Raw genomic sequence first — 27,072 nt, 5'->3', positions numbered from 1 at the left:
ATTTTTTTTAACCTGGTCTTCTTTTCCTGATATTGTCTTTTTATAAGTTACGTTTGCATAATCTTAATTTTTTTTGAAAACGGCTCAATTTATACCGAAGATTACAAAAAACATCCTTTAAGTCAACTTTTGCTCAACAGTGATTCAAAAAGTCATTTTATTTAAGGCATTTTTTTGGTCTGTTCAACTTTTAACTTAAAATTTGACCTCAACAGATGAGCATACTGTCATAAACTTTAATGAGTTCTCTCAGGAAATGACTTTTTTGTTTTGTTTTTGTGGATCACAAAGAAAAAAAGACTCAATTGGTGTTTATTTCAATGGGATTTAAGAAAATTGCCCTCTTTAAAACTTTATAAACTTTAATTTAGCAGTTTATTTGGGCATGTTTAGAATTTCATAAATACCATTCTTCCCCCTTGTTAGCTCTGTAGTCTTCCCTTTTGATTCCTTCTAAAGACAGGACATTTAACCAAATAAAAATGTTAAAATCTGGGAGTTGTTACGCAGGGGATTTCCAAATATTACTCAAAATGTAGTCACAATGAATCTAATGATGGTAAAAAAAGGGTTACATAACAGTTAATACTGTATGCAATGTTGGATTTATTGATTGAATTCAAAGAAACAGGCAGACAAAAATACAAATTATTGTTTCTCATTTGTTTTGCTATTAACTTTTAAAATGATTGATTTGAGTAAAAAATGACCAACCTTGTGTACAGAAAGGTTTCTGCAACTCCAAAACTTTGCAGAACAAGAAAAATACTTAAGTACAAGTAACAAGGATGGTATACAAAGAACACTTTTAAGTAGATTTCCTACTAAATGACTTTAGTATAAGTACCTGAGGAACTCTACTGGCCACCTTAAAATGTCTCAACAAACTCATTTTCACCATGGATGTGTGGAAATGATGAAAGTGTATGTACTTTCACAATCTGGTTTTATAAATTTAACGCACATTTTCACAGCTGTTCCAGTTTGTTCTGTTTCAGAGTGTGGCTGCAAAAAATAAATAGTTTAACAAGTAGAAATTTACTTATTTTAGAACAAAATGAGAATAAGATCACAAGTTGGTCCATCTTAATAAATCCTTCCTAAAATTTAAAACTAGCATTAATTCTTACATGAATCTAAATTTTTGTTTTCCTAATAATGACAGTGAATTCCAGTCTAACTTGTCAACATTTATTGAACTTTAAAATAACATTATAGTAAGTGAACCAAAGATTACAGTGCAATTTGAGTTTTTTAAGTCTTAAAATGTAGTTTTTCTATTGTCAAGAATGCAGCATAAGAAATTTGACTCATTTTAATTATAATTTCCTGATTTTTTCCTTAATCAGACAAAGCAAATCTCGATTGTGCTGATTTTGAGAAAAGAAAAAAGGTTAACCTAAGCAACAAATCTCTTCCATGTTTAGAGGGAGGTTTAAAATCTTTGCAAGTGTCAAGTAGTTTGCAGCGAAGTTGGTTAAAGCATACATTAATCAAATAACATTATTTTGATCTTATTTTCAAAGTTTTCCCTATTTCGTGCATAGATATTTTTTCAAACAAAAGGAAAATCAGTTTAGTTCTTGTTTACAAGAAAACACGTTTTTAGACCTGCAGGCTGTCTTTGTTTTAGCTGATGATTTGATTTGTATGGGTTTTGTTTTGTTATAAATGTCCAGGTTTATGACATTTTGGATACAAACAAAAATTATAAGTAGATTTAATGTTAGTAATAAAGGGAGAATGTGCCCTTTTATAAACTACTGTATTATCATCAGGGGTGGTAAAGTAAATAAAAAGCTACACTAGGTGGCCTTCAACTTCAAGTCTCTGAAGTGACCTTAAAGATTAGGGAAAAGTGTATTTAATGTGGCAGGCGGCGCGCGCGCTTTGCTGCTTCCTTCATTGGAGCTCCGGTGGTCAGCTCCTCATCAGCCGTCCTCAAAGTTCTGAGAAAAAAAAGGGGAGAAAAAAAACTGGGTCAGTTGCTGCTCCGGCTCCTCTTTTTGTTCCCTCCTCGTCCGCCTTGTTGTCCTGCGTGTTCGTGCGTGTGTGTGCCTGCGATCAGCATGCCACGCCACGAGCGACACCGAAGCGAGGAACCGGGGGCAACTCGGACAAACTGGCAACTTCTGCTCTGCAAATGCACTTTATATTTATTCCTCTTCAGTCTGGAACTGAGGAGCAGCGCTTCGGGTGAGGAAACTCTTTGACTGTCGTTCGATTTCGGGCTTTGGGAGTCGGGAGACGCGCAGGCGCTGAACCTCTGGTGCTCGCCTTTGTGTCTGTGTTTTTTTTTTTTTTTTTTCAATTTTTGGTCAGGGCTTTTATTGTGAAAATATTTTATAAAAATCTGTGATTTTGAATGTGTTGGCGTGGAATGTCACAAGTCCGAGCTGTGAGTGGAAACAGATGTGCACACAAACCTGCGAAGGAGAGAAGGGGCTCCAGGCTCACCCTTTTTACATAAATGCATATTTTTTTTTTATAAAATTAGGACTTTTGGGTGGCTTAAAACGCATCTCTTTCTTTTTGTTGCTCTACTTCTGCACCTTTGTTGTCACGTAGGCTGGACAGTGAAGCTGCAGATTGCAGAGACGCTTCATTGGGCACCCTGCAGGCAGATGTGACCTTTGCATCCTGTTAGACTGCAATTCACAGCTCAGTCCAGTTCTGAACAGCTACCAGATCATTAAAAAAAAGCTAAAACTTTACATTTTTTTTAACCTGGTCTTCTTTTCCTGATATTGTCTTTTTATAAGTTACGTTTGCATAATCTTAATTTTTTTTGAAAACGGCTCAATTTATACCGAAGATTACAAAAAACATCCTTTAAGTCAACTTTTGCTCAACAGTGATTCAAAAAGTCATTTTATTTAAGGCATTTTTTTGGTCTGTTCAACTTTTAACTTAAAATTTGACCTCAACAGATGAGCATACTGTCATAAACTTTAATGAGTTCTCTCAGGAAATGACTTTTTTGTTTTGTTTTTGTGGATCACAAAGAAAAAAAGACTCAATTGGTGTTTATTTCAATGGGATTTAAGAAAATTGCCCTCTTTAAAACTTTATAAACTTTAATTTAGCAGTTTATTTGGGCATGTTTAGAATTTCATAAATACCATTCTTCCCCCTTGTTAGCTCTGTAGTCTTCCCTTTTGATTCCTTCTAAAGACAGGACATTTAACCAAATAAAAATGTTAAAATCTGGGAGTTGTTACGCAGGGGATTTCCAAATATTACTCAAAATGTAGTCACAATGAATCTAATGATGGTAAAAAAAGGGTTACATAACAGTTAATACTGTATGCAATGTTGGATTTATTGATTGAATTCAAAGAAACAGGCAGACAAAAATACAAATTATTGTTTCTCATTTGTTTTGCTATTAACTTTTAAAATGATTGATTTGAGTAAAAAATGACCAACCTTGTGTACAGAAAGGTTTCTGCAACTCCAAAACTTTGCAGAACAAGAAAAATACTTAAGTACAAGTAACAAGGATGGTATACAAAGAACACTTTTAAGTAGATTTCCTACTAAATGACTTTAGTATAAGTACCTGAGGAACTCTACTGGCCACCTTAAAATGTCTCAACAAACTCATTTTCACCATGGATGTGTGGAAATGATGAAAGTGTATGTACTTTCACAATCTGGTTTTATAAATTTAACGCACATTTTCACAGCTGTTCCAGTTTGTTCTGTTTCAGAGTGTGGCTGCAAAATGCAAATATTCCCTTTTCACTAAAAGCTCTCCGCTCCCCCCCCCCCCCCCTGTCTCTCGGATGAGGTAAGGCCCATCCACAGCCTGGGTTTCTTCAGAGGCCGGTCCACCGTAAAACACCAATAAAGCAAACACAGAAAGGCTGGAATTTCCTGTGTATTTGCTGCATTTGTCATTGTTTGATCTGTTTTACTGACCAGATAACAACCTAAGTTTTTATCTTTTTTTTTAATGTCTTGCTATTTCTCAAAACATGCAAAATACGTAAGTCATGGGATCAAATCAAACATGAAAAAAATAGTAAAAAATAATCTTTTATCTGACAGCAACGACAAACAAAACTTTTGGTACTTGAAGCTATTGATTATCAGTCCAGTATAGATGTTCTCATACCTCGCTTAGTAAAAAATGGTCTGAGCAGAGGGCTATTTTTTCTCTGTTTTGGAGAAACTTAAACTTAGAACTTAGAAATTGAAGCAGCGGAGCAAAAGAAAAGGACGAGATCCCAGCAGGAGAGCTGCTGTTGCTCAACTTCTGCCTGACTCAATGGCTTGAAGTTAATCTTGAATTCTCTTTGGTTCTCTGGGAGTATTTATGTGAGTGCTCAAATTCACATGAGGAACATATCACCAAACTAATGTTGGTTTTCTGTGGGAAGTTCATGCTGGAGGCATTGTTTTAAAGAAATAAAACAAGTTTTACCTCAAAAAATCTAAAATTTGCTATTTTGCTATCAGTAGCATCTAACTAGGCAAAACAAACTAATCAGATGCGGTACGTTTTCCAGGAAAAATGTCTAAGTTTTCTTAATTATTTTGTGGTTTGAAAGACTGAAAAGAAATGGCGTATACTTATATAACACTTTTCTACCGGCCAGGACAAAGCGCTTTACAGTCACAGACCCATTCACCCAGTCACACACACATTCACACACTGGTGGCCGCTCCGCTGCCAAACACAGGCGCCCGCCTACCACCAGAGGCAAGGTGGGGTTCAGTGTCTTGCCCAAGGACACTTCGACTCATGGGCGTGCAAGGCGGGAATGCAAGGTGGGAATCGAACCTGCAATATTACGATCATGGGTCGGCCGCCCAAAAAAGATCAGCTCACTATAAAAAATTAAATTATTTTCTTAATTGATGTTTAATAGTATGCAAATCATTATAGCATGGTTTGGGTGAATACGGGTACTCGATTCTGATTGGCTGCTGGGTGTGGATTTAGGCAGATTAAAAGGTATGTAAGTGAAAAATACATGTAAACCACTATCAGTAATTCTAGTATTTCACCTCATCAACTGTTAAATCCACAGAATAAAGAAAAATACAAACTTTTGTCATGCAAAATTTAAATGACGTAAAAAGTCCTTACATGTAGTTGTGTTTTTAATAAAGCACACAACCTGGAAAGCAATTATTTTAGTTTTGTCTAATTCCTAAACTGCTTCTGTTTCTAATTGAAAAAACACATAATCTGAGCGCTCCACAGAGCACAAAGAGGCCATGTTTTCCTCTCCTCTCCTCCAGATTACAGAGATTTTTCTGAGCCTTTTGATCATTTATGTCTACCAAAACTAAACTGCACTTCTAAGTGTTTCAGAGGTGAAAGTACAGTACAAATCAGGATCCCTTTATTCATGTTTTTCAACTAAATTCTCAAAGATCTTTCTCCACACCCTTTCTTGCTGCAGTCACATGAGCCTGCTGAGAAGGAATGCAGTGTTGGTCTTTCTCTATCCTGTCAATTTCAAGTGCTAGAAAGGAAAAGTCAGTTTGGGGGTGAACGGTCTCCATGGCTCCTTCATTTCTGTCCAGTGTGTCATTTTCTTCTGCCACCTTCGCACAAAATCACACATCAGCTCAGCTTAGACAAACCTCAAATTATTTAAAGATAAAACAAAATAGATGTAAACGTTCAGAGGCAAAGAGTTTCTTCTGTATTCATGATTTCAGTCTCTTTAGGATCTATATAGTAAATAGATTTTCTAGTAACTTTTTAGTCATTTATGCTGTTAGAGCTGTTCAGGAAGGTCTGACTGTTCTCTTTTACCAATGGTGAACACCTAAAAGAGGAAGAATTTTCGGTTATTTTAAAGACCCACTCTAATGAAAATTGGGTTTTGACATGAATTTCTAATAAATTCCTGCCGCTCTGCAGATACTATGTCCTAGAAAACAACACAGGTTTTTTTTTTAATTTATGTTAAAAACGGCATAATCACAATTAAAAGACCACTGATATAAAATAAATCAAAAGATGAAGATGGCCACTTTCAGTTTTTTGTCAAATCCTTAGACTTTAAACTTGTTATTAAATCCAGGGATGAAAACATGGGATCTTTAAATTCTCTCTTTGATGGGGGAAGCTTGACCATGAAACTGGTTCAAACTCATCCGTCATTCAGATATTGACCTGACCTTGTTGGTGTCTAATCACTGTTATTGATCGCTGTTGCTGTTTCCTCTCTCTCCACAGCGTTACCTGAGTCTGATGACTTTGCTTTCATCCTCGACGGTGCCAACGTCTGCCTGGGGGTGATGGATAAGTCCTTATCCCTGAAATCAAACTGTGAGGAGCCCCTCCAGCGCTGGAAGTGGGTGTCTCGTGGACGCCTGTTCAACCTGGGCTCGTCTCTGTGTCTGGGTATAACCACTGCCAACGTCACTTCCTCAATGGAAGCGTATCCTTTGGGTGTGTACACATGTGACCGAGAGCCCCCCAGAGTCGGCTGGACCTGGAACTGCGAGCAGGTTCTGGACATCTTCAACAGTATTCACACCACCTCGCTCAGGAACTCGTCCTTCACCGCATCATCCCTGATGCTCAAGTGGAAACTCCATGGGGATGTGCAGGACCTGTGCTCCAAAAAATACCAGGGTAGGGACTTTTAGTATGTGATCCTTTTAGGAAGTTTTGAGAAATGCACAAATAAATAGCCATAAGAAAACATCAGAAATGCGTTTAGATATAAATATAGAAGTCCCTGGAAATTGTAGGTAGAAAATTTTTTGTTTTGTTGCTGTCTCCGTGCTGCAAATGTGTGTTTACACCATACAGTATGTGGACGAGGACAGAAACACACATACAAACAACATAACAGGTTTTACTTCAGCAGATAAAAGCTAGCTGGTCTTCCTCCATCAAAGTGTGATACAAATAGAACTGAATTCAACAAAACAGATTTTTTTTGTTTGTTTTAATTTGCAAAAATGTAAGAGTTTCCTTTAATATTGTGTTTTTATCTTTGACAATTGTTTGCCAGGAGATAACTTAGAGGCATTTATTCTCAGGAGATAATTCAAGGACGTTGTGGATGCATTCAAATCACCACAGTATTATAACTGAAAAGCCTGCCATGCCACAAAAAGGCTGAATCACTGCAATAGAAGGAATCATATGACAGAATAAAATCTGGTCATTATGAAGAATTTTCAATTAAACAACTAAACAACAAGAAAAATAAGAAATACAAGCAAAAAAATAAGACTTTCAGGTTAGGATTTAAAAAGTAAATATAAATAAAATAAAGGAAGTTTTAGTTTATTTTGCTCTTCATTTTGCAAAAACTTAGAGTTCCCTTAACATTGTGCTTTTATCTTTGACCATTGTTTGTCAGTAGACAACTCAGAGACATTTATAGATAAATTTGAATCAGCACATAATAGCTTAAAAGTCAGATAACTCAAGGCTGTGTCACACATTTTGCACAGATGAAGATCGGTCATACTAGAATATACGTGGAAAAAGTGAGAAAAGTTGTGGTTCTTTACGTGACATTTTTACAGATGTATCAAAAATGAACCATGTTAAAACCACAGTAGAAGTACGATCAAACTATGCAAAGAACACGTAAACTGATCTATCAGTCTGGCTTAATGTCACAGCTTCACCTTCCTTTTGTGTGCTTAGTGACATCGATTCAGAGGGAGGATTAGTATCTCTAATTTTCATAACTCTTTGTATTGCAAAAAACATAACAAAATTTAAATAAACTGGAAAATAAGAAAAATAATAATGTTAGTCAACACATGAATCTGTTATTTGACCATATCGGCTTGGAAAAAAATGTCAGCCAAAAGTTTAAGTAACTTGGAAAGACTTCAGTTTCTCTGGTCTCCCATTGAATAAGGGGGTGGGATGACTGGGTATCACCGCTCCTTGTCCATCTCCCGTGGTTTTGGGGTTGGGGTGTTCTGGTGCCTGGCAGGAGCGGTGGAGGCTCTGTTAGTCTGGGAGGGGGGTCGGGTTTGGCACCTGGGTGGGGCAGGCAGGAGCGCTGCATAGTCTCCTGGGGTTGGGCGTGGGGGTGTGTGGATAGCACGGTTGGGTAGGGAACTGCCCTGGCTTGGGGGGGTGGTCTTTTGACTTGCCTCGGGGGGACTGGGGAGACTTGGGCCCAACACTGCGGGGGGCTTGTTTCACCAATCGGGGGTCAGTCAGGCCCCTAGGTGAGATCGTGCATGGAGATCACTGCCAGCGATCAGGAGATGTCCTCTTTACAATTCACACTCCAGCAGGAACACACACACATACAAACAAACAAACAAACACACACCACAAGGAAAGTGGGACCTCTGATCTTCTGTCCCCTTCTCCATCCCAGGGGGAACTGGGCCCTTGGCAATGGCCCGGCGGGCCTCTCTCCATGCAGGGATCCCTGCATGGAGAGACCATGAGCCAGGGATCACACCACATCTGATCCTGGGGTTGTTTGTGTTTCTGTGTCTCTGGTCCTTGCCCTCAAGCGCTGGGCCTCTCCAAAATTCCAACAGTGGGTGAGCCTGGTCGGGCCATGTTTATAATTGGGGTCCCCCACCTTTCTTGGGCGTCCTCCTCCTGGGCAGGGGTGGGCGGCCCCTGCCTTTCTCTCTCCTGGACCTCCCATGGGGTGGGTGGGTGGCTGACTGGAGCATGGGGCGGGTCTCTCATGGGGGGCCCTGGTTCATGCTTGGGGTTGGGGTGGTGGATATTCAGAACTTCTGTGTGGTGGTGGGGTGCCTGTCTGGGGCAGAGGGTGCTTTCCCAGGCTGGGGCCCTGGGCGCGGCAGGGGGCTATTCTTCTGGCTTGGCTACACATATTTACAACTTAAAATTAGAAAGAAAAAACACACACAAAAAAACGTTTTACTTTCAAGTACTAAGAACTTTTAGGCTATTTATTCTAAAAGTAACACATACTTTCTCCATAAATGAAAAAAACAATCATTTGTGCGAACACTTCAAGTAAAATGAAGTGTAAGTCTAGCTGCGGCATGTTTAAAAAATGGTTCATTGTCACAAAAATTAAAAAGAGGCAATACTAAAGTCTTTCATTTTTATGTTTTTGAGGCACAACTTTGATGAATAAGCCATTCTCTGCCATCAGCACCAGCCTTACCATGTGACCACTGCTTTGACCGCTCCATCTAAAAGAGCCGGGCTGACTCCCAGCCTGGGGACTGTTGTGTTTGCCCTCATTTCTGCTGCCTCATCCATGATTAGTACTGCTGCTAGAATCCTCACGTTGTCTGTCATACTGTCACAACACCAGTAAATCGTTAGTATGTGTAGTTATTGCTTCATCCTAGGGCTGCACGATATGATATGCGATATTGGTGATTACTATTGCGATAACGATATAATTTGCGGTATATAAACAAATATCAAACCAACCAAAAACATCATTTCCATTTCAATGCAACAGTATAAAAATTATACTCCAAATGACCCTTGTCGACATAGGAGGCAAACATAAAAGGGCTCATCTGATTGATCAACAACGTAAACGGGTCTTTCCGATTGGTTAAATGCGTAAAGGGATTTATTTCATTTATTCAATATTTCAAGCTGCCATGAGTTTGTTTTAGCACATTTAACCCTTATGCTATCTTAGATAACCCCACCCTTACATTGACCTGTTCTCCCTACCATGACAAAGGTGGATAAAGGTGGAAAGATCTCATGTAATCCATGGACACCAGTGAGGATCACAAATCATTGAAGAAAAAAGTTTCAGAGCACTGTCTAGTGGGTCTAGATGACCCCACTCCCAATGTTAAAGTGCCTAGGATAGCACAGAGGTCAAGGTAACCATTTATTGCGATTTTCGCCGTCTTTTGCGGTATGCACATTGCACAGCTTGATGTCGCGATAACGATAAATTTGCGGTATATTGTGCAGGCCTACTTCATCCTGTGAAGAAATATGACTGATATCAAGAGGAGACTGCAATAAAAATGTATGAAGAACATCTGCCTTTGCTATTGTTCATAGAGCAGACCAGGGATATGCAGTTAATTGTAGCTTAGCATGATGAAATGTCCTTTTAATTCCTCTACCAAAGCATTTGATCATATCCAGCTTATCAAGACAGAAGAGATTCTATCCTATTCTCCCACTACCTACCTGAAATTCATCTGGTGCTGACTGACAATCTATGTTTGTCTCACTAAAGTAGCACAGAGATTAAAGGTTAAATATAGAACCTGTTTTTACTAAAAAAAAATGGGTCAAGACAGACTTGTTTGTTTTTACCAGTAAAACAGAACCTTAATGTAAAAAAAAGATTATATTGTGGTTGTTCATTTAGCTGCAATTTATAGTTTATGCCACTAGATGACAGCTTATCTTTACATTTCAATAATAAGACATAAATAAATTGTAGAGAACACACCAAGATTTGGTATTACTGTTGAAATGGTAACTAATTTCAACTTTATTAGTAGAAAAAAATTCTAAATAGTTTGTAAAAATTATGTAAAACAAGCAACAGATCTTATTGATTCCACCTAATTATTCCTCACAGATTTGCCTTGATTTAAAGGAAATTGCATTTGTGAAAAAAAATTATAAACATGAGAACATTTTGCTTTTTGAAGTTGGGGGTTTGATTCCCTATATCTTCTTTTCTCCAGGTAGACTTCCTGTTGTGGACAGCTTGTGTCTAATTCGATGGATAAATAATAATGTTGGTTTTAGGGGAGGTTATCTTCACAGTATGCCCAAAGAAATGCCAGTGTTTGTAAGCTGCAGTAAACAGACAAAGCTATCTTTAGTTTGCATTGTTTGTTCCGTTGTAGCTCTTTTTTATTAAATGTACCCACCCTGCTTTACAACTAAGACTAATTTCCGCTGTAAGATTCTTTTCTAACCATCAAAAACTGTTGTTTAAGAGGAAGCTCCACAAAGTTCAGCAACCAGAAAAACTCCTTGTACCTTTTGTGCATTATCTCTCCGCTCCTTTGGTTTCCATGTTGTAATGACACCACTTGATGGTTTTTAAAGACTTACTCCAATAAAAATAATATTTTTGGTGTTTTTAACATGTGCTGTTTGCATTTTGGTCAGGACTGACATACATGTGTGAGAGGTTGTAAGACACATGGAGACCGTGTAAACAGATGGATGATGGGAAGGGGGTGGGCTTACTGCACACCCACAGTCCCGCCCTCAACTCAAGTGCAAATTTCTAATAGACTACTACCGCTCTGCAGTAACTATGTCCTAGAAAACAACCGTTTTTTTTTTTTTGCCTAAAAAATGTCATAACCCTAATTAAAGGATCACTGGGAACGCTTTTAAAATAGATCAGAGTGGGACTTTAACATTAAGTGACCCTCTTTTTACAATTTGTTGCATGAGGGGAATTGGTCAGACATTAGTAAGTTGGTTGGCGGGGAAACAGGGAGAAAAGAGCAAAAACTTTTTTTTCTCATTTTAAATGAGTTTTCTGTCCCCTTTTACATTTGCTTAACATGTATTGATGACAGTTTAGACAACGCCTTTTGCTCTGTTGCTCCCACTATTTCACTCTGAAAATTTAAAGCAGGTGTGACACAAACCATGGGGTTGCATGTCAGAAATCAATCTAAATGATGAGAAGCAGTCATTCTTTTCTTTACAGCTTGGGATTGCATCATCTTTTTGTTAAACTGTATTAAAAATATCGTAATTTAGCCACATAATTCTGCAGGGTGAAAAAATGCACATTGAAAGTCAAAGTTGTACCCAATTACATCTGAAAGTGAGGCTCTAAAAAGTAACTGCTTTTATTTATTTTTTGTTTCCAGACATCTATACGATCCAGGGTAACTCTCAAGGGCGACCCTGCCATCTGCCCTTCCTGTATGATGGCCAGTGGTTTCATAACTGCACAAGCATTGGGCGTGAAGATGGTCACCTCTGGTGTGCTACTACATATGACTATGGCCAAGATGAGCGTTGGGGGTTCTGTCCCATCAAGAGTAAGCAGTTGACTGTTCAGGACAGAAATTTGGAATTTCTAGATTTGCAGAAGACGGCATTTTCTTTTGATTGATGTATGTTATCGCCAGGCAGTAGCTGTGAGACGTTCTGGGACACCGACCCGTTGACGGACAGCTGTTACCAGTTTAACTTCCAGGCTGCCCTGTCATGGAGCGAGGCTCGGATCAGTTGCCAGCAGCAGGGGGCGGATCTGTTGAGCGTCACCAAGCTGCACGAGCAGACTTACATCAATGGTGTGATTACTGTACACAAATGCATTTTTTTTTTTGCAGACGATAATGCTTTTTGCTAAAAGAATGCATCAAAAATTAAATGGCGTATACTTATATACCACTTTTCTACCTTCTTCGAAGGCCCAAAGCACTTTACAGTTACAGACCCATTCACCCGTTCACACACACATTCACACAATGATGGCGGCTCCGCTGCCGAACACTGGCGCCAACCTTCCACCAAAGGCAAGGTTAGGTTCAGTATATTGCCCAAGGACACTTCGACACATGGGCGGGCAAGGTGGGAATTGAAACCGCAATATTCCGATCAGAGGTCGACCGCCCTACCACTGCACCGCGGCCGCCCGTTAAGACAAAAAAAGTAAAAAATGTCTTTGTTGCCTCTTTTTAAATATTTATTTTATTGCCAAAAACCTGGGAAATAGAAAATGAATAAATTTTCAAATATGAAAAATAAATATAATTTAACAGTTGTGGAATAAATTAATTTTACCTGAAATACTTACTTTCATTAACAATGCAATATATATATATGTAACACCACCCTACAGATTTTCAAACCTTTTTGTCAACTCATGCTTTTAACATTTTATTTTGAAAAAAAAAATGTAATAATGCGAAAATTTATTTTTTGCACTGTAAAAGTACAAATGTCACTATTTTTTTCTGCACAAAATATCCTACAACAGTTTTTTCATCAGTCATTTAATTGAGCGGATGTGCTTTCTGGCTCTTTCAGGTTTACTGACTGGCTACAGTGCTGCTTTATGGATTGGCCTCAATGACCTGGACATCAGTGGAGGCTGGCAGTGGTCCGACTCCTCACCACTCAAGTATCTAAACTGGGAAAAAGGTTAGCCTGTAAAAACAATACCCTGCTTTTTTCTGAAACATCTGTGGTCTTTTTTGAACTCTCATCTCCAACAGAGGGCTGAGTGTGCACGCTTTAGCTCTCAGAAAACACATCCACCTGGCAGCCTTCCAGCGCAACCACAGTATTTCACTGCAGACCCCCAGAAAAGACTGTAGCAGCATCCCTGCCACCAGAATGCTTTTGAAAAATTGTCTCTTATGCTGAACTCTAGAACAGCCAAACCATGCTGATGAGGAGAACTGCGTGGTGATAAGGACAGAATCATCAGGTCGTTGGCAAAACCGAGACTGTTCTGTTGATCTGCCATACGTGTGTAAGAAGAGACCCAACGCCACCATGGATCCTTTCACTACTGGTTTGTGTGGGAGGCATAAGCTAAGTCCTTTCTCAGCAAGACTCAGCTTTAATCATGTTTTCTTCTCTCTGCAGATTCATGGACAGATGATGAGAAATATGAATGTGATGTGGGTTGGCAGGCGTTCCAGGCTGGATGCTACAAGCTGAATTCGGAGAAGACGGACTGGAATGCAGCTCAGAAAAACTGCCAGAAGGTGGAGGCGAATCTGGCCAGCATTCACACCCTACCTGAGCTCGAGTTTATCACCCGCAGTTTAAGGAAAGGTGAATTTTTTTGTGTTTTGTGTGGGCTATTTAGCTATTGGTTCAAATTGTTTGAGTTTATGAAGTTTTTGTTTTTGTTTTTGTGTACTTTTTTGTCCACTATGTTTACATGGTCAACCATATTCCTGCCTTACCCAAGAAAACTCACATACCAAGTAGGACTTTTCAATTAGGAAGAATAAATGAAACAAGTCCACAATCTTTGGCAATTAGGCTCTGGGCCGATGACCTCTGGTGTGCTTAGGATGAACTCAGAGCATAGATGTATAAACCCTAGAACCTGGATGGTGATTAGAGGACAGGCCAATCCAAAGCATTGCTCCACGTGGAGAACGGGGTGAAGGTTGGGCGGCGAACCATCTAGAATGTAGAGAGAGATAACCTCAGCTGAACAATCTGTTTATTTGAAGACAAAAGTATAATACTGATTGACTAAGAGGAACAATTAAAAGTGAAGGCCTAATTGTTAATGGTGTGTAGAGTGAATTGACCCACCATACCGGTAAATGACATAGATCTTCCTTATTAAAAATTCCACCAAAGCTTCACTACCAACGCAACACTTTTTCTAATAGTTTTAGCTGGAATAAGGTCATATTTGGGAATTACATATTTTGGATTAAAATATGATGATTTTATTTTGTTTTCTAGCATGTTAGCATCTTATTTCTAGTCATTAAAGGAGGCACTATAGTACTGACTAGATTTTCTGGTGGTTTCTTGACTTTCTCCTTTGGCTGAGTTGGTTATATTTTCTAACCTGTTTCGGTGATCTATATGGCTTCAGCTCCACCAAACAAATATTCTGTTTTTATTACCTTAAAATGGATTTGGATATTTTGCTAGAGGAATAGTAAAACTACAATCACTTAGATCCCTTTTTGCTTTCTAATTTTATAGCTTCATTCCCGATAATCATGGACTCTGGAGATCAACATTGTTTGATGGTTAAAGCATTTTGAGAAAATAGCTGTAGACACACTCTGATAAAATTTTTGTTTTTAGTGTTTTTGTGGCATTTTTCTGATGATGGACGACATGTATTAAGAAAATTACGCTCAAAAATGTCAATTCTGAGTATTTCTTTGTTGAAATTATTTAGAATCAGGAGCAGACAAAAAATCTCTAGTTTGAAAAAGGTCATATGTGTTGTAGGAAACATGCTGGCCAGGCCATTAGCTCCCTGCTCCAAACTTCAACAACTTTACCAACTTTGTCAGCTTTTTCTTTTTTTTAATATAAATTTAAACAACGAACCCCTCGAAAACAAGATGTGGTATCACAAGGGACTCATCCTCCAATTGCTTATTAAATATTTAAAAAGAATAAAAATAAAATAAATAAATAGTCCTGCCCACAACTCAGAGGCTAATTTCTAAAGAAACCTACTGCTCTGCAGAAACCATATCCTAGAAAACGACATAGTTTGTTGGCTAAAAGTGGAATTATCATAACTAAAAGACCACTGGGAACATTTTTAAAATAGAACAAAAGATGATTGTTGTGGGTCTTTAACAAGTAAAAAATGTAGCTTCTTTGAATTACCCTTTTCAATCTGCTTTTTTTCAGACATTGATCAGTTATGGATCGGGCTCCATGACACCGACATGCAAATGGACTTCCAATGGACCGACCACACTCCTGTCATCTTCACCTACTGGCACCCATTTGAACCCAATAACTTCCGCAACACCCCAGAAGACTGCGTCTCCATCTGGGGCGCTGTGAGTGACCCCCACACACCCTGACGCCGACCTCTGCTGGAAGGGGCTTAAATCATTCCAAAATAACAATGTCAGCGGGGTTCCTTCATTTGTGTATATTCACCATCTGTTCTCCCGCTTTCTGTTTGGCTGCTCCCATGATGTGCAGGAGGGTCGCTGGGATGATAGCCCCTGTAATCTGACTCTGCCCTCCATCTGCAAGAAACCAGGAACAAAGAGTGATGGGAAACCACAGCAGCAGGATTGCAATCAAGTAATACTTTGTACCCTTTTTCACTTTCACGTCACCTAAATGTTCCTCTTTTCAGTTGCATATTTACTCTTCACTTCTCTTTTGTAGACCTCCCCCAGATTTCTGGCTATTTTAATTTTGATTTCAAAACTACTGGATTTGAAGGGAAAATTCAAGCTTTATTTATGTTAAACTCTAAAAAAGTAAGCAATTTAAAAATAAGTTAAAAAATTGTACCCCGTTTGCAGGTTTTGTTAATATAAGCAAGTTGGGTGAGATAAATAGTCTTACCAAGAATTCCAATTTTTAGAGAATTTCTAGTTTCTAAGACATGTTTCCTCAAATTAAGATTATTTTGCAATTAAAAAAACTTTCTTCAAGGTTCTTTTTTCTTCAAGATTCAGATTTTTCAGTTTCATTCATATAGATCAGTGTGACAGCAAAACCGTAGGTTACGCTGATGCATCCCGTTGATGCCCAGCATGCTCTTCCATTTGTGTAAATGATGTAATGCTTGTTGCATTCAGCAAAGATCTATGCACAGATGGAGCATTTGTTTTTTTGTCATGAATCTTTGCACCCCTTGCTGGGAAGCAAGTCATCATAGTGTGACTGGGGTCATATGGCGCTGCAGATGCTGTCGAGTCTTGTGGTGGTGCGGCTCAACCTGAACAGATGAGCTCACTGCCTGCAACACATGAAGCAACCAGAGACGTAGCCCAACTGGCTGTTTAAGAAACATTACACCAGATAATCCTCAACCCATTTGCCCAAAACGCTGCTGGGTATATCTGTCTGTCAAAGACGCCATGACAGATCTCTCACACTGAAGCAGTTACTCTCTTTTTCTCTGTTTGTGAGTTAAAAAGATGCAGCTACTTTGAGACCTTCAGACTCTGAGGCAGGTCATGCAGGCCTCCTTTGTATTTAGGGAGTCAATTAAATCTGCACGACCTGTTTTGACCCCAAAATGAAATAATCAGAACGTATCTAGAAACTATTTTATTTATTAGAGGTTGCAAAATGTAATAACGCAGCAACAAAAATCACAGATAATCCTCAGCTTCCTGTAGCTTCAGACCAAGGTTCAGTACATATTTTGCAACATTACCCTACAACTTTTTATTTTTGCCTCACAATAAAACAAAGTTAATATTTCCCTAACCCAGTTCTTTTAGTTTCATTTGTAAAGAAAGGATATTTCCAGAAAATTAAGTGAAAAACTTTGATCTGGAAATATGAGCTAGCAAATAGTTTCTGTCAAAACACTTAAAATAATTTAAGAAGAAGAAAAGCTTGAGGTGGTATTTTTGGCTAATTTAAATGACTGGATGAAAAATGATTAGCAGTGTCACTGCAAGGCTGCAAATGAGGAGGTCTTGTCCTGCAAACATTTATAATTATTCCGCAGGAGGTGGCAGGAGGTATTAGGCATTATCTTTGAGTGTTCTAACATGTTCATCTTGCCCTGCAATTAAAGGCAATGAAAGGACTTCATTGTTAGACGGATTAAAAAGTGTGTGTTTTGCTGTTCTTTGTTGTTCTCAGGGCTGGAAGTGGCACAGTCCAGCTTGTTACTGGGTGGGAGAAGATCTGCTAACCTTTGAAGACGCCAAGAAATCCTGCGAGTCGCACCAGGCGGCTCTTGTTCCCATTACAAACAGGTTCTGCCAGCGCTCACATCCCGACCCTTCCAGCTGTTATCACAAACCTGTGCTGTCTCTGACACAAGCGTTTTTCTCTCGGTTGCAAAGGTTCGAGCAGGCTTTTGCCAACAGCTTGGTGTTTGGCCGCTCTGGAGAGTCTTTTTGGATCGGCCTCTACGATCAGGGCAGTCCTGGATCCTTTCACTGGCTCAGTGGAGACGGAGTATCCTACACCAACTGGAATCGAAACGAACCAGGTAGGTCACAGTTTAAAGTCATGTATATAATCTAAAAACTTAAAATATGAATTTATTTAAATAATTTCATCTTATGCCTGATAAATTTTTTCCACGGCGGCCTTTTTAACTAAAAAAGTAACATCTTGAAGTGATACCTGGGGATTTAGGTATATTTTATTTTTCATGTGTAACTTAAAGATTAAATATATGAAATTTCTTTAATTTAGAAAAATGCAAACAAATACTGAAATAGAGTAAAACAATTAAGGTGTTATAAAGGCAATCTGAGAGCTTCCTTGCCTGTAAGCATTCTGAATATTTGCCTCTAGAACAGAAAAATTGATATATAACAGATTTTTGATGTGGTTAGTCCATTTTACACATCAACAAATCAATCAACAAATCAAATCAACCAATCAGTTTCATTTCACTATAGTGCTGTGAAAGTAAGTACAATAAAATAAAAGATAGAAACTCTGAACAATAATATATAATAAAACAAACAGTGACAGTGCAACTATAGAAGGTAACAGGCTGGCCTACTGATTCTGCTCACTGGAGTTAAATGCCTGATTTTAGAATTTTTAGAAGTGATTTCATCACATAAATAAGTACAAATTTTCGTGTATTGCTGTAATTTTTGTTTTGAAACCGGAAAAATCTGAGTAAACAACAGGAAATGAGTGTCATAAGGTGTCATACAGTGCCATGATTATTCTCTCTGAAAACGGAAGTGAGGGATTGAAGACAAAACAACTGCCTCTCAGTTTTGTTTTCGGTTTTTGGATATTTGACCAAGGTCAAATGAAGGTTATAGCTTAAAAGACAGAAATCTTAAATTAATCAAAAATATAATAAAAACTTTCATGTTCTAGAAATTGCATCACTTTAATTCACTCTTTGAAATTCTCTTTTCAGCATTACACTACAATGAAAATCCTATCTCACACATCTGACCTAGATCTGTGACTTTTTCTCATAAATTGCAATTTTACAAAAGTGTTTTCCGAATGTCTTAAGGCATTTAATGGACCTCCCAGTTTCCCTGCAGTCTTGTTTTCTTTATCTCAAAATAAAATTGCTTTTTATTTGACCATTTTTCTTTATTGCTATGTTACAGTTTAATTTCATTATCTGCTGTTTTCATAATTTAACTGAAGAGTAAACATGTCTTCCTGTTTCATAACAGCATGTCTCAAACTCACATTTTCTTTGTAACCTCTGCTGTGATCTTGGGGGGGATACTTAGAACTTAATGTTATTATCTGAATAATATTCAGTGGCCAAAGCATAAGGCTCGTTTTCTATCAGAGCTATCTCAGCAAAACCATTAATGTTTTAGAAAATCTAGAGTGAAAATATGAAGCTGTCCAAAACTTTTTAACTGAGAAAAAGCAATGATGAGAATGACTACATATGATTAGCTTTTCTGATCAAACTGAAATGGAAAATTCTGCAACCTGCTGCAAGTTGATAAATGAAATCTGTAGATATCTGAAGACTCTTATTATCAAGTCTGACTCTCCCCTCAGAGTAGCCTATAAGGCCCTTTTTACCAGCTTAACTTAGAATTGAGAATGATGAATGAACAAACAGTGAAACATCTTCAATTTAAAAAGCTTAAATCCAGATTACCTTTTGAAAATCTTTTCTGCTTTAAAACCTGTAGATATAATCCAAAAACGGATTGATTTGTCATCAGAGGAGAGCTTCCGTTTATTTCCTTAGGTATTTTTCAAGTTTAGTGATTTCTTATTGTTTTCTATGATAAAAATGATCAAATAACCTTTAACATTCATGTTTTTTGATCTACACAGCAATTGCTCTGTGAGAAGGATAAGATCAAATGGTGCTGACATTTCCTGACGACCAAGATTTCCTTTGCACATTTGAACATTTTGGTTTTTTTTCCCCCTCATTATTTCTCTTCTTGCACACATTTTCATCACTGCAACCTCCTTCACCCCATAATTCACTCCCCGTGTGTCTTCTCCAGCCAAGATTCAGAGCGGCTGCGTTGCCATGGCAACAGGCATCGCCACCGGTCTGTGGGAGGTGAAGGAGTGTGCGTCTGCAAAGGCGAAATTCATCTGCCGTCAGAACCAGGACACGTCTCTAAGCCCGGAGCCCCCAGCCCCTCTGCCGACCCCCAGCCTGAGCGGCTCCTGCCCCAGCGGCTGGAAGAGCAACAGTAACCTGCGCTACTGTTACAAGGTCCATCAAACGGGCGACAAAAACTGTCAGCTCAGTTGGTCTAGAAATTTCTCATTTTTGACTCCACTTTCTTCCTGTTGAACTCATAAGCAGCTTGTTTTCACACTTGCCATCACCTGTATGCAGGTGTTTCACTCTTCCCAGATGGAAAACAGGCTGAGTTGGCTGGATGCTCACCTGTTCTGTCGCAGACATGGAGCCCACCTGCTGAGTATCAGCGGCCCTGATGAGGAGCACTTTGTGCTGCAGGTCCTTCATGAGGCGTTCGGGTGCGTACAGATTTGATGATCAATTTTCCCTTTGTGGGATCAATAAAAACCTATTCCATTCTATTCTATTATTCAAAATGTCTGGCAGATTTATTCTTTGACTTTAATAATAACATGTACAAATATATATATATTTTTTATTGGTCATTATCATTTGTTTTGGATTTCAAATGTTATTTTTCATGAAAGAGGTAAAAAGTTTGACCTTTTCTTTTTGTTAGTCTTTACTTTTGACATTTTACAATTTATATTTTTTTTAATTTTGTGCTTTTAGCTACGGTCTCCTTCTGGAACAACTTACGGTACTGATTTTGGGCTGAAAAAATGAAATGCACAGTTTGCTTTATATAGATCTGTCTGCAGCCATTTGCATGAAGCTTCACACTTGATCTAACTGCCGTTGAAGTTCTGCAAAAGCCTCATGATCCTGTGAGGCTCCTCTGTCATGAACAAAGCAACAATGCCTTATTCATCTTAAAGACTTTTGATCTATTTTCAAAGCGTTCCCAGTGGTCTTTTAATTATCATGCTGTTTATAGCCAAGCGCAAGAAGCATGTGTCGTTTTCAAGGACATAGTTTCTGCAGAGCAGCGGGAGTTCATTAAAAATTTCCCTCTGAAATGCTCCCTTTTTCAAACTGCATTTTTTTTTGTCAACTCCTGATTTGCGATTTGAATTAAAAAAATACTGAAATGTAATTTTGATCTTAATTTTCTTTATCTATGTCCTCCATAATCAGAAAAAAGCCACAAGTACGTGTTAAAAACATGAAAAAAAATCGATTTTCATTGGAGTGGGTTTTCAAAAGTGCTTTGTTTTTGTATCTTATGTGTTTTTAAAATGAGGCTGGATGATGATTTCAACAGAAACATATATATATATATATTTTTTTTTGCAGGGAGTCAGAGGAGCATGAGCAGCACTGGTTTTGGATCGGGCTGAACCGCAGAAACCCAATGGACAACGGCAGCTGGAAGTGGAGCGACGGCATGGCTGTCAGTCAAATGCAGACCTTTTTTCAGTTCTTGAAGAGGCGAAAAAAAAAGTTTGAATTGAAAGCTGGGCTCTCCTCTTATGTTTCTCAGGTAACGTACCAGAACTTTGGCCGCTACTACTACAATGTGCGTCAGTGTGCTGCAGCAGACTTGGGAGCAATGACCTGGCTGGCTATGCACTGTGACTCAGAGTTAGACTGGATTTGCAAGATTCCCAGAGGTGCTACAGTGTTTCATTTCTCCTTTCACATAAAAGTGTTGTTTTTCTCAAATAAAGATGATTTTCTGTTTTTAGGAAGTGTTGAAAAACTTCCAGAAATTACAGAAGGTTTGTTTCTTTTAATTAGTTTTTTTTTTAATTAAACCTTTCATTGGTTAACATTTCATGGGGTTTATTTAAAGTCTCTCATTTTGTGCCTTTGCCCTTTTCTCTGTCTCTCAGGCAACACTTCACCAGAATGGATCATGTTTAAAGAGGCGGAGTACAAATTCTTTGACCACCGCACCACTTGGGATCAAGCACAAAGAATCTGCTCCTGGTTCGATTCTTCGCTGGCCTCGGTCCACTCAGCCGATGAGCAAATGTTTCTGGCCAACACTTTACGCAAGGCAATGTGTATTTTCTTTACAAAGGGCTTTAAATAAAAGAAAAACCTCCTTGAAATACCAAACAACCACAAACATAAATGGCAAAGTTGCAAAATCAAAATAATTATGGTGAACATTTTCTACAAGGCATGTAATTTAGGTTCCGCACTGGGTGGTTAGAATTACAGTAAAGCTGAGTGATAAATCTTCCTCATGCATCAAAAAGATGCTTTTGACAATTTTCATGGTCTCCTCAGATGGTGAAAGTGGAAGGTGACAGCTGGTGGCTGGGGCTTCACACCTACGAAAATGACGGCCGTTTCCGCTGGTCAGACCACTCTGTGCTCAACTACATTTCCTGGGCGCTCGGCCGGCCGCACCCCCTCAGTCGTGACCGCAGATGTGTTTCCATCTCTGCCAGCAAAGGTGAGCCAGAAGTGGGGGTTCTTAAAAGAGGCTCTTAAAACGCTCTCACCTTACAGAATCCTGTCTCTTTCATATTTGAAAAGTGGACTGGTCTGACCAGAAGTGCCACTCTGACCTGCCTTACATCTGTAAGAGGGTCAACGTTACCGGGACAGTTCCTCCAACACCATCAACTCCACACCCACCATCAGGTTGTCCTGATGGATGGGCTTCCTATCAGCATAAGGTAGAAAAGCAGCTGGATTTTCCGCTTTATGCATGCATTTTCTTAAAGACCCACTCTGCTAAAAATCGTGTTTATGGTATTTTTAACAATGATGCGGCCACCTGTAGATGACTTGACCCTTCGTTTTCCTCGTCTGAGCTGGCATCTGGCTCAAAAACTGTACAGGTGGATAGCTCCATTATTACACTCCATTTTTGTTCTGTAATGTTAGGTTGGGGATGTGAGGGGCTGTAAGCTACCAGGAGACAGTGTAAACAGAGACCTCTCAGCATCCGGAAGGAGCAGAGAGGCACATTTCTACTAAACCCTGCCGCTCTGCAGAAACGATGTCCTAGAAGACGACACAGGTTTTTTAGATTTTGGCGAAAAACTGCAGAATAAGAATGAATTAACCACTGGGAACGCTTTTAAAATAGATCAAAAGATGATCAGAGTGGGTCTTTAAACATCATAATACTACATTTTCTTTTTTATTAAGCTGCAGATGTTGCTCTGCCTTTTTAATTGTCTAGTTTTTCTTCTTTTGCAGTGTTTTAAAGTGTTCGATCAATCTCCACGAGTCACATGGTCCGCAGCCAAGTTGAAATGTGACACGCAGGGAGGAGTTTTGGCAGTCGTGTCCAGTCCTCTGGAGCAAGGTAGTTACTGCACAATATGGCTGACATGAAGGCAAAAACTAGATGGAGAACAGTTGTTGCCCGCTGTCACATTTGAACCTCTTTGCAGCTTTTGTTACCACTTTGCTAAAGTACATCAGCGCTGACCTTTGGGTGGGTCTGACCTCAGACCCTAAAGGTCACTTCCAGTGGGCTCAGGCTGGTCTGCTCAGCTACACCAACTGGGCACCTGGAGAGCCGCTGGACAACAGTGGACCCCACCACAACAAGACGCCGGTAATAGAAAATCCTCACTTTCATCATTTTTTTATGCTATTGTTCTCTTCCTCTGATGATTTTTCCATGACTTAAGGGAAACTGTGTGGTGATGATTCACGGCAATCCTGAGAAGAAAGTTGGCATGTGGGCTTCCAAAGCCTGCGAGATGGAAAATAACGGCTTCATCTGTCAAAAGCAGCAAGGTGTAATGCTCGCTCACTAACAGTTGCTGGAATTTATTAAAAGCAGAGGTCAAATTTCTAACAGTGAACTATCAAAACCTGTTTTAGATCGAGGTCTTCCTCCGGCTCCGCCCCTCATCCCTTCCTCCCTGTCGAAACCTGTGGAGCTGGGAGGCGTGACGTACAGGGTGGTGAAGAAGCGCCTGGACTGGACCAGCTCTCTGCACATCTGTGAATCTCTGAATGGGACTCTGGCCACAGTAAAGGATCCATACCAGCAAGCTTACCTGACTCTGCTCATGAACAGCCTCCACCAGCCAGCTTGGATCGCTCTCTACAACTACGGCGTGAGTCTGTCAACTCAGAAAGACTTCTCAATACATTTCTTGATTATAAGAATCTGGGGGACTTTTTAAAATTTTCGCGGGAATTTAGGGGCGGAGCTTCACCTGGCTCGGCAATGAAGATGTGGTATATTCAAATTGGAAAGATGGGGAGCCCAATCAGATGGCTGGATGTGGTCACATGACCACGACTGGACAGTGGACAATGACCCCCTGCGACTCCAAACTGGAAACTGTCATCTGTCAGATTGCAAGTACGTCATCAAAAAAAAAAAAAAAAAAAAAACTCAAAGACATATCATAAGTGCTTATTTTTTGTTCGTGCCGTTTGTTTTTTTCCCTTTTAGACGAGTCTGTGAGTCACCAGTGGACCTACCCGGGACAATGCCCCCACTCTCTGGGAGAATGGGCATGGGTCCACTTCAGGAATCACTGTTACGCCTTCAACTTGCAAAGTCTCAAACTGCAGCAGGATGCACACAAATCCTGCAAAAAAAGTATGTTAGAAGTGGCCCTGCAGAGTCCTGACCTCATCAATACGTAAAATTCATTAGAAATATGGCACAATTGCTCAACTTCTCTGTGAGATCAGTTCCTCCTTTTCGTCTTTCTTTTGGCTTCTAGTTGGAGCAGAGCTTCTCTCCATCATGGATGAGGCAGAAAACGGCTTCATATGGGAACACATCCAGAGCTATGCGGAGCAGGCGCACGGAGCTTGGCTGGGTGTCAAAGTGAAAGGTTCAGCTGTCCATTCACTTGAGAAAACTATCAGATAGGCCGCCTGCAGATAAAAACCCAACCTATATCATTTCATCTTTTAAGAAGACAAGCATAGATTTACGAAACACATTGAATTCTTTGCTAAGTTAGAATTTTTCCATAAGAGTCCGTAACCCTCCCATTAGTAGTTGAAGCCCCCCTGAAGTTTAATGTGCTCCTGTAGGGAGAGGTCTTGTGTGGGATGAAGACAAAGAGATGTTGTACACCAACTGGGAAACCCACAACGTTGCCTTTTCTGTGCTGTCAATCAACTCCTGCTTCTGGATCCAGAGCAACAGCGGGTTCTGGAAGCCGGGCTCCTGCAGAAATCGCACACATGGAGTCATCTGCAAGCGGCCGCGAAGTGAGAATGCACAAAATAACATGTCCTTCCTGAAGAGAGCTCCCCGATGAGCATGTCAACATCTTTCTGCTTGTTTTTTTTCCAGGTGTTGACACATCACCTGTGTCAGGTAAGCCTGGTTAACAGCAGCAGAGATTTTATACCCATTTGTGTGATATCTATTTGCTCTGCATCTTCATCCAGTGGATACTGACCACGTGCCGACGATCATTGTCGCCGTGGTGACGGGCATGCTGTTGGTGCTGCTGACAGTCACTGTGATCTACCTGTACCGCCGCCGAAACATGGGCTCGCAAGGCTCCTACAAGGGGGCCCGCTACAGCCGCACCAACTCCAACCTAGCGGAGCAGACGGAGAAGAACATCCTGGTGTCGGACATGGAGTTGAACGAGCAGCCGGAGTAGCTCCAGCTGCACGTTCGAACTGAGCTCACACAGCAGAGGCTGGTTCCTGATACATCCATCTGTATCATGTATGGTCTTTGCCTCTTTGAAACCAAAAAGAATATTTGTAAATTGCTGAAAGGCTGTGTAAGGCACAGAGGATGACTTTGAAACTGATTCTGCAGCTTAAATGTTTTTTTTTTTACCAAGTCCTTTATTGCCAGGATATTGTAGTTGTAAATTTCTTTTCACTAAAAGTCAGAAACTTCCAGCTGCTTTTAACCAAAAGTGTAGGTAGGCTTCCCTGATTTTCTGGGTTTTGGTTTTTCCCAGCATAAAACTGTTTCGTAACTTTTTTAAGTGGCAAAGTCAATTATTGTAAAAAAGTATATTTTAAACAAGTTGTTCTTGTTTTGGCTCGAAGCCTCATGATGTTTCCACTTTGTAGATGTCCACTCATCTTGTCTTCAGACCAAAACTCTCCTTCAGATTTCCTTTTGTTGCCGTGGCAGTATTAACCAGAACTTGAACTGTCTTTTTTTGTTGTTATTTCATTTATGCTATCTACCCAGCTGCAGGAAACTGGTACTTTTAAATGCGCCTGCGGTTTCGTGAGCCTGCCTCTCCCCTCTTTTCTGGTCTGACACGTCGGCAGCAGCTGTCAGCCGAGAAGGGAGGACGTCCGAATGTGAACACGTTGAAGGTGACAGGGACCTTAAACCGTCTTGAGGGCATGCACTAAAAATGTGCACATAAGTAGAACTTTGCATGGAAGCTGGTCTTTAAATAGCCAACATTGTCTTTTTCAGTCCAGCAGGAGCAAGGGTTGTCATCACATGATGGGACTTTGAGCCACATTTTGGCACTTTTTTACTCAGATCTAATTTCATCCTCCGCTTGGCTGCGTTCATTCTGTTCTGTGATTCTTGATGTTTGCTTTGGCTCTCTCTGTGCCCCCATCTGGAGCTGACACAACACTTTTTCCGGGCACTCATTTTCTTTGTGCGCACCATGAAAAAATGGTTTGTAATTTGATATCTGTCTGCTCCATCATCTCTTTACGACATGCAGCTCCCTTCTCCGCATTTTTCTTTTAGTCATTTTCAAGATGTAACACTTAGAAAAGGGATTTGACCTGCACATGGCTTGAGAAGTGTTTGGAAAAATTCCTCTTTTACGGGATAATTGTAAAGGAAATCATCCCCTTCTTGCATAAGTTGTACAGTTTATCTGGTGTGTATGAGCCAAAGGATGTTCAAAGAGAGTTTTTGTTAACAGAAACCATCTGTTTTTTGTCTTTTGACATCATGTTAGAATTTCACTTGAGCACAGAATGTAATGACTGGAGCTAATTTGCCTCCTGAAACGTTTAACCTCACTCCTTCAGTTCTGGGCCGCTCTTTTTCCCTGCGAGCAGGAATGCTTTAGAACCTTTTTCAGAAAAGTAAAAAAAGAAAAACATTTTGCTCCCTGAGTTGGACGAAGATTGGTGGACAAGGCAGAGCTGTGTGAGTGTGTGTGTGTGTGCGGGTGTGTGAGTGTGTGTGCGGTCTCCAGCTGTGGAATGTTGAGTCTGCAGGAAAAGCTCACTGACACATCTGGAACCAATCAGAGGAGGAGGAGGGCTTTGGGACACAAAGGGTCAAAGAGAAAAAAAAAGAAAGCTGGAAAACTAGGAGGGGGAGGAAAGGAGGAGTCAGAAGTGAAGGTGGAGAAGGAGGAGTTGGTGGTTACTCTGTCCTCTGCTGGTGGATTTCTGTGCAGGTTGCAGTTTGATCAGTGACAATGAGGGAGGATTTAAAGATGCAACCGTGAGCATCTTTGTGTTGCAGGCAGCAGCTTTTGTCCCTTTGAAAATACCTGAAATTCAATTTTTATATGAAATTAATAAAGTCTACATTATCATA

At 39.8% G+C, this 27,072-nt stretch overlaps 1 protein-coding gene across 1 annotated transcript; it reads left to right on the top strand.

The window, feature by feature from the left end:
* The first annotated feature begins 1,850 nt into the window (after nt 1–1,850).
* On the top strand, nt 1,851–27,072 carry mrc2 (mannose receptor C type 2). Its single transcript, XM_023957411.1, has 29 exons — nt 1,851–2,196; nt 6,203–6,604; nt 11,776–11,949; nt 12,040–12,204; nt 12,944–13,057; nt 13,290–13,433; nt 13,508–13,699; nt 15,269–15,423; nt 15,572–15,676; nt 17,204–17,319; nt 17,410–17,558; nt 19,537–19,754; nt 19,881–20,023; nt 20,922–21,018; nt 21,109–21,238; nt 21,314–21,346; nt 21,461–21,627; nt 21,864–22,032; nt 22,116–22,258; nt 22,788–22,896; nt 22,985–23,151; nt 23,228–23,336; nt 23,424–23,662; nt 23,751–23,913; nt 24,007–24,156; nt 24,284–24,397; nt 24,603–24,782; nt 24,868–24,891; nt 24,966–27,072. Exons 1-29 carry the CDS (start codon nt 2,070–2,072, stop codon nt 25,184–25,186), a joined length of 4,419 nt encoding a protein of 1,472 aa, XP_023813179.1. The 5' UTR covers nt 1,851–2,069; the 3' UTR covers nt 25,187–27,072.

Source organism: Oryzias latipes, chromosome 8 (genome assembly GCF_002234675.1).
Source record: "Oryzias latipes chromosome 8, ASM223467v1".
Lineage (NCBI taxonomy): Eukaryota > Metazoa > Chordata > Actinopteri > Beloniformes > Adrianichthyidae > Oryzias > Oryzias latipes.
This window is presented reverse-complemented; position numbering and strand designations above follow the sequence as displayed.

What these genes read in the sequence shown, in the direction of transcription:
- mrc2 (XM_023957411.1), top strand. Translation starts at nt 2,070, where the DNA reads ATGCCACGCCACGAGCGACACCGAAGCGAGGAACCGGGGGCAACTCGG. An exon ending in AGTGGAGCGACGGCATGGCT is followed by an intron (nt 21,019 to 21,108) that starts GTCAGTCAAATG and finishes TATGTTTCTCAG; the next exon opens with GTAACGTACCAGAACTTTGG. An exon ending in TGTCATCTGTCAGATTGCAA is followed by an intron (nt 23,914 to 24,006) that starts GTACGTCATCAA and finishes TTTCCCTTTTAG; the next exon opens with ACGAGTCTGTGAGTCACCAG.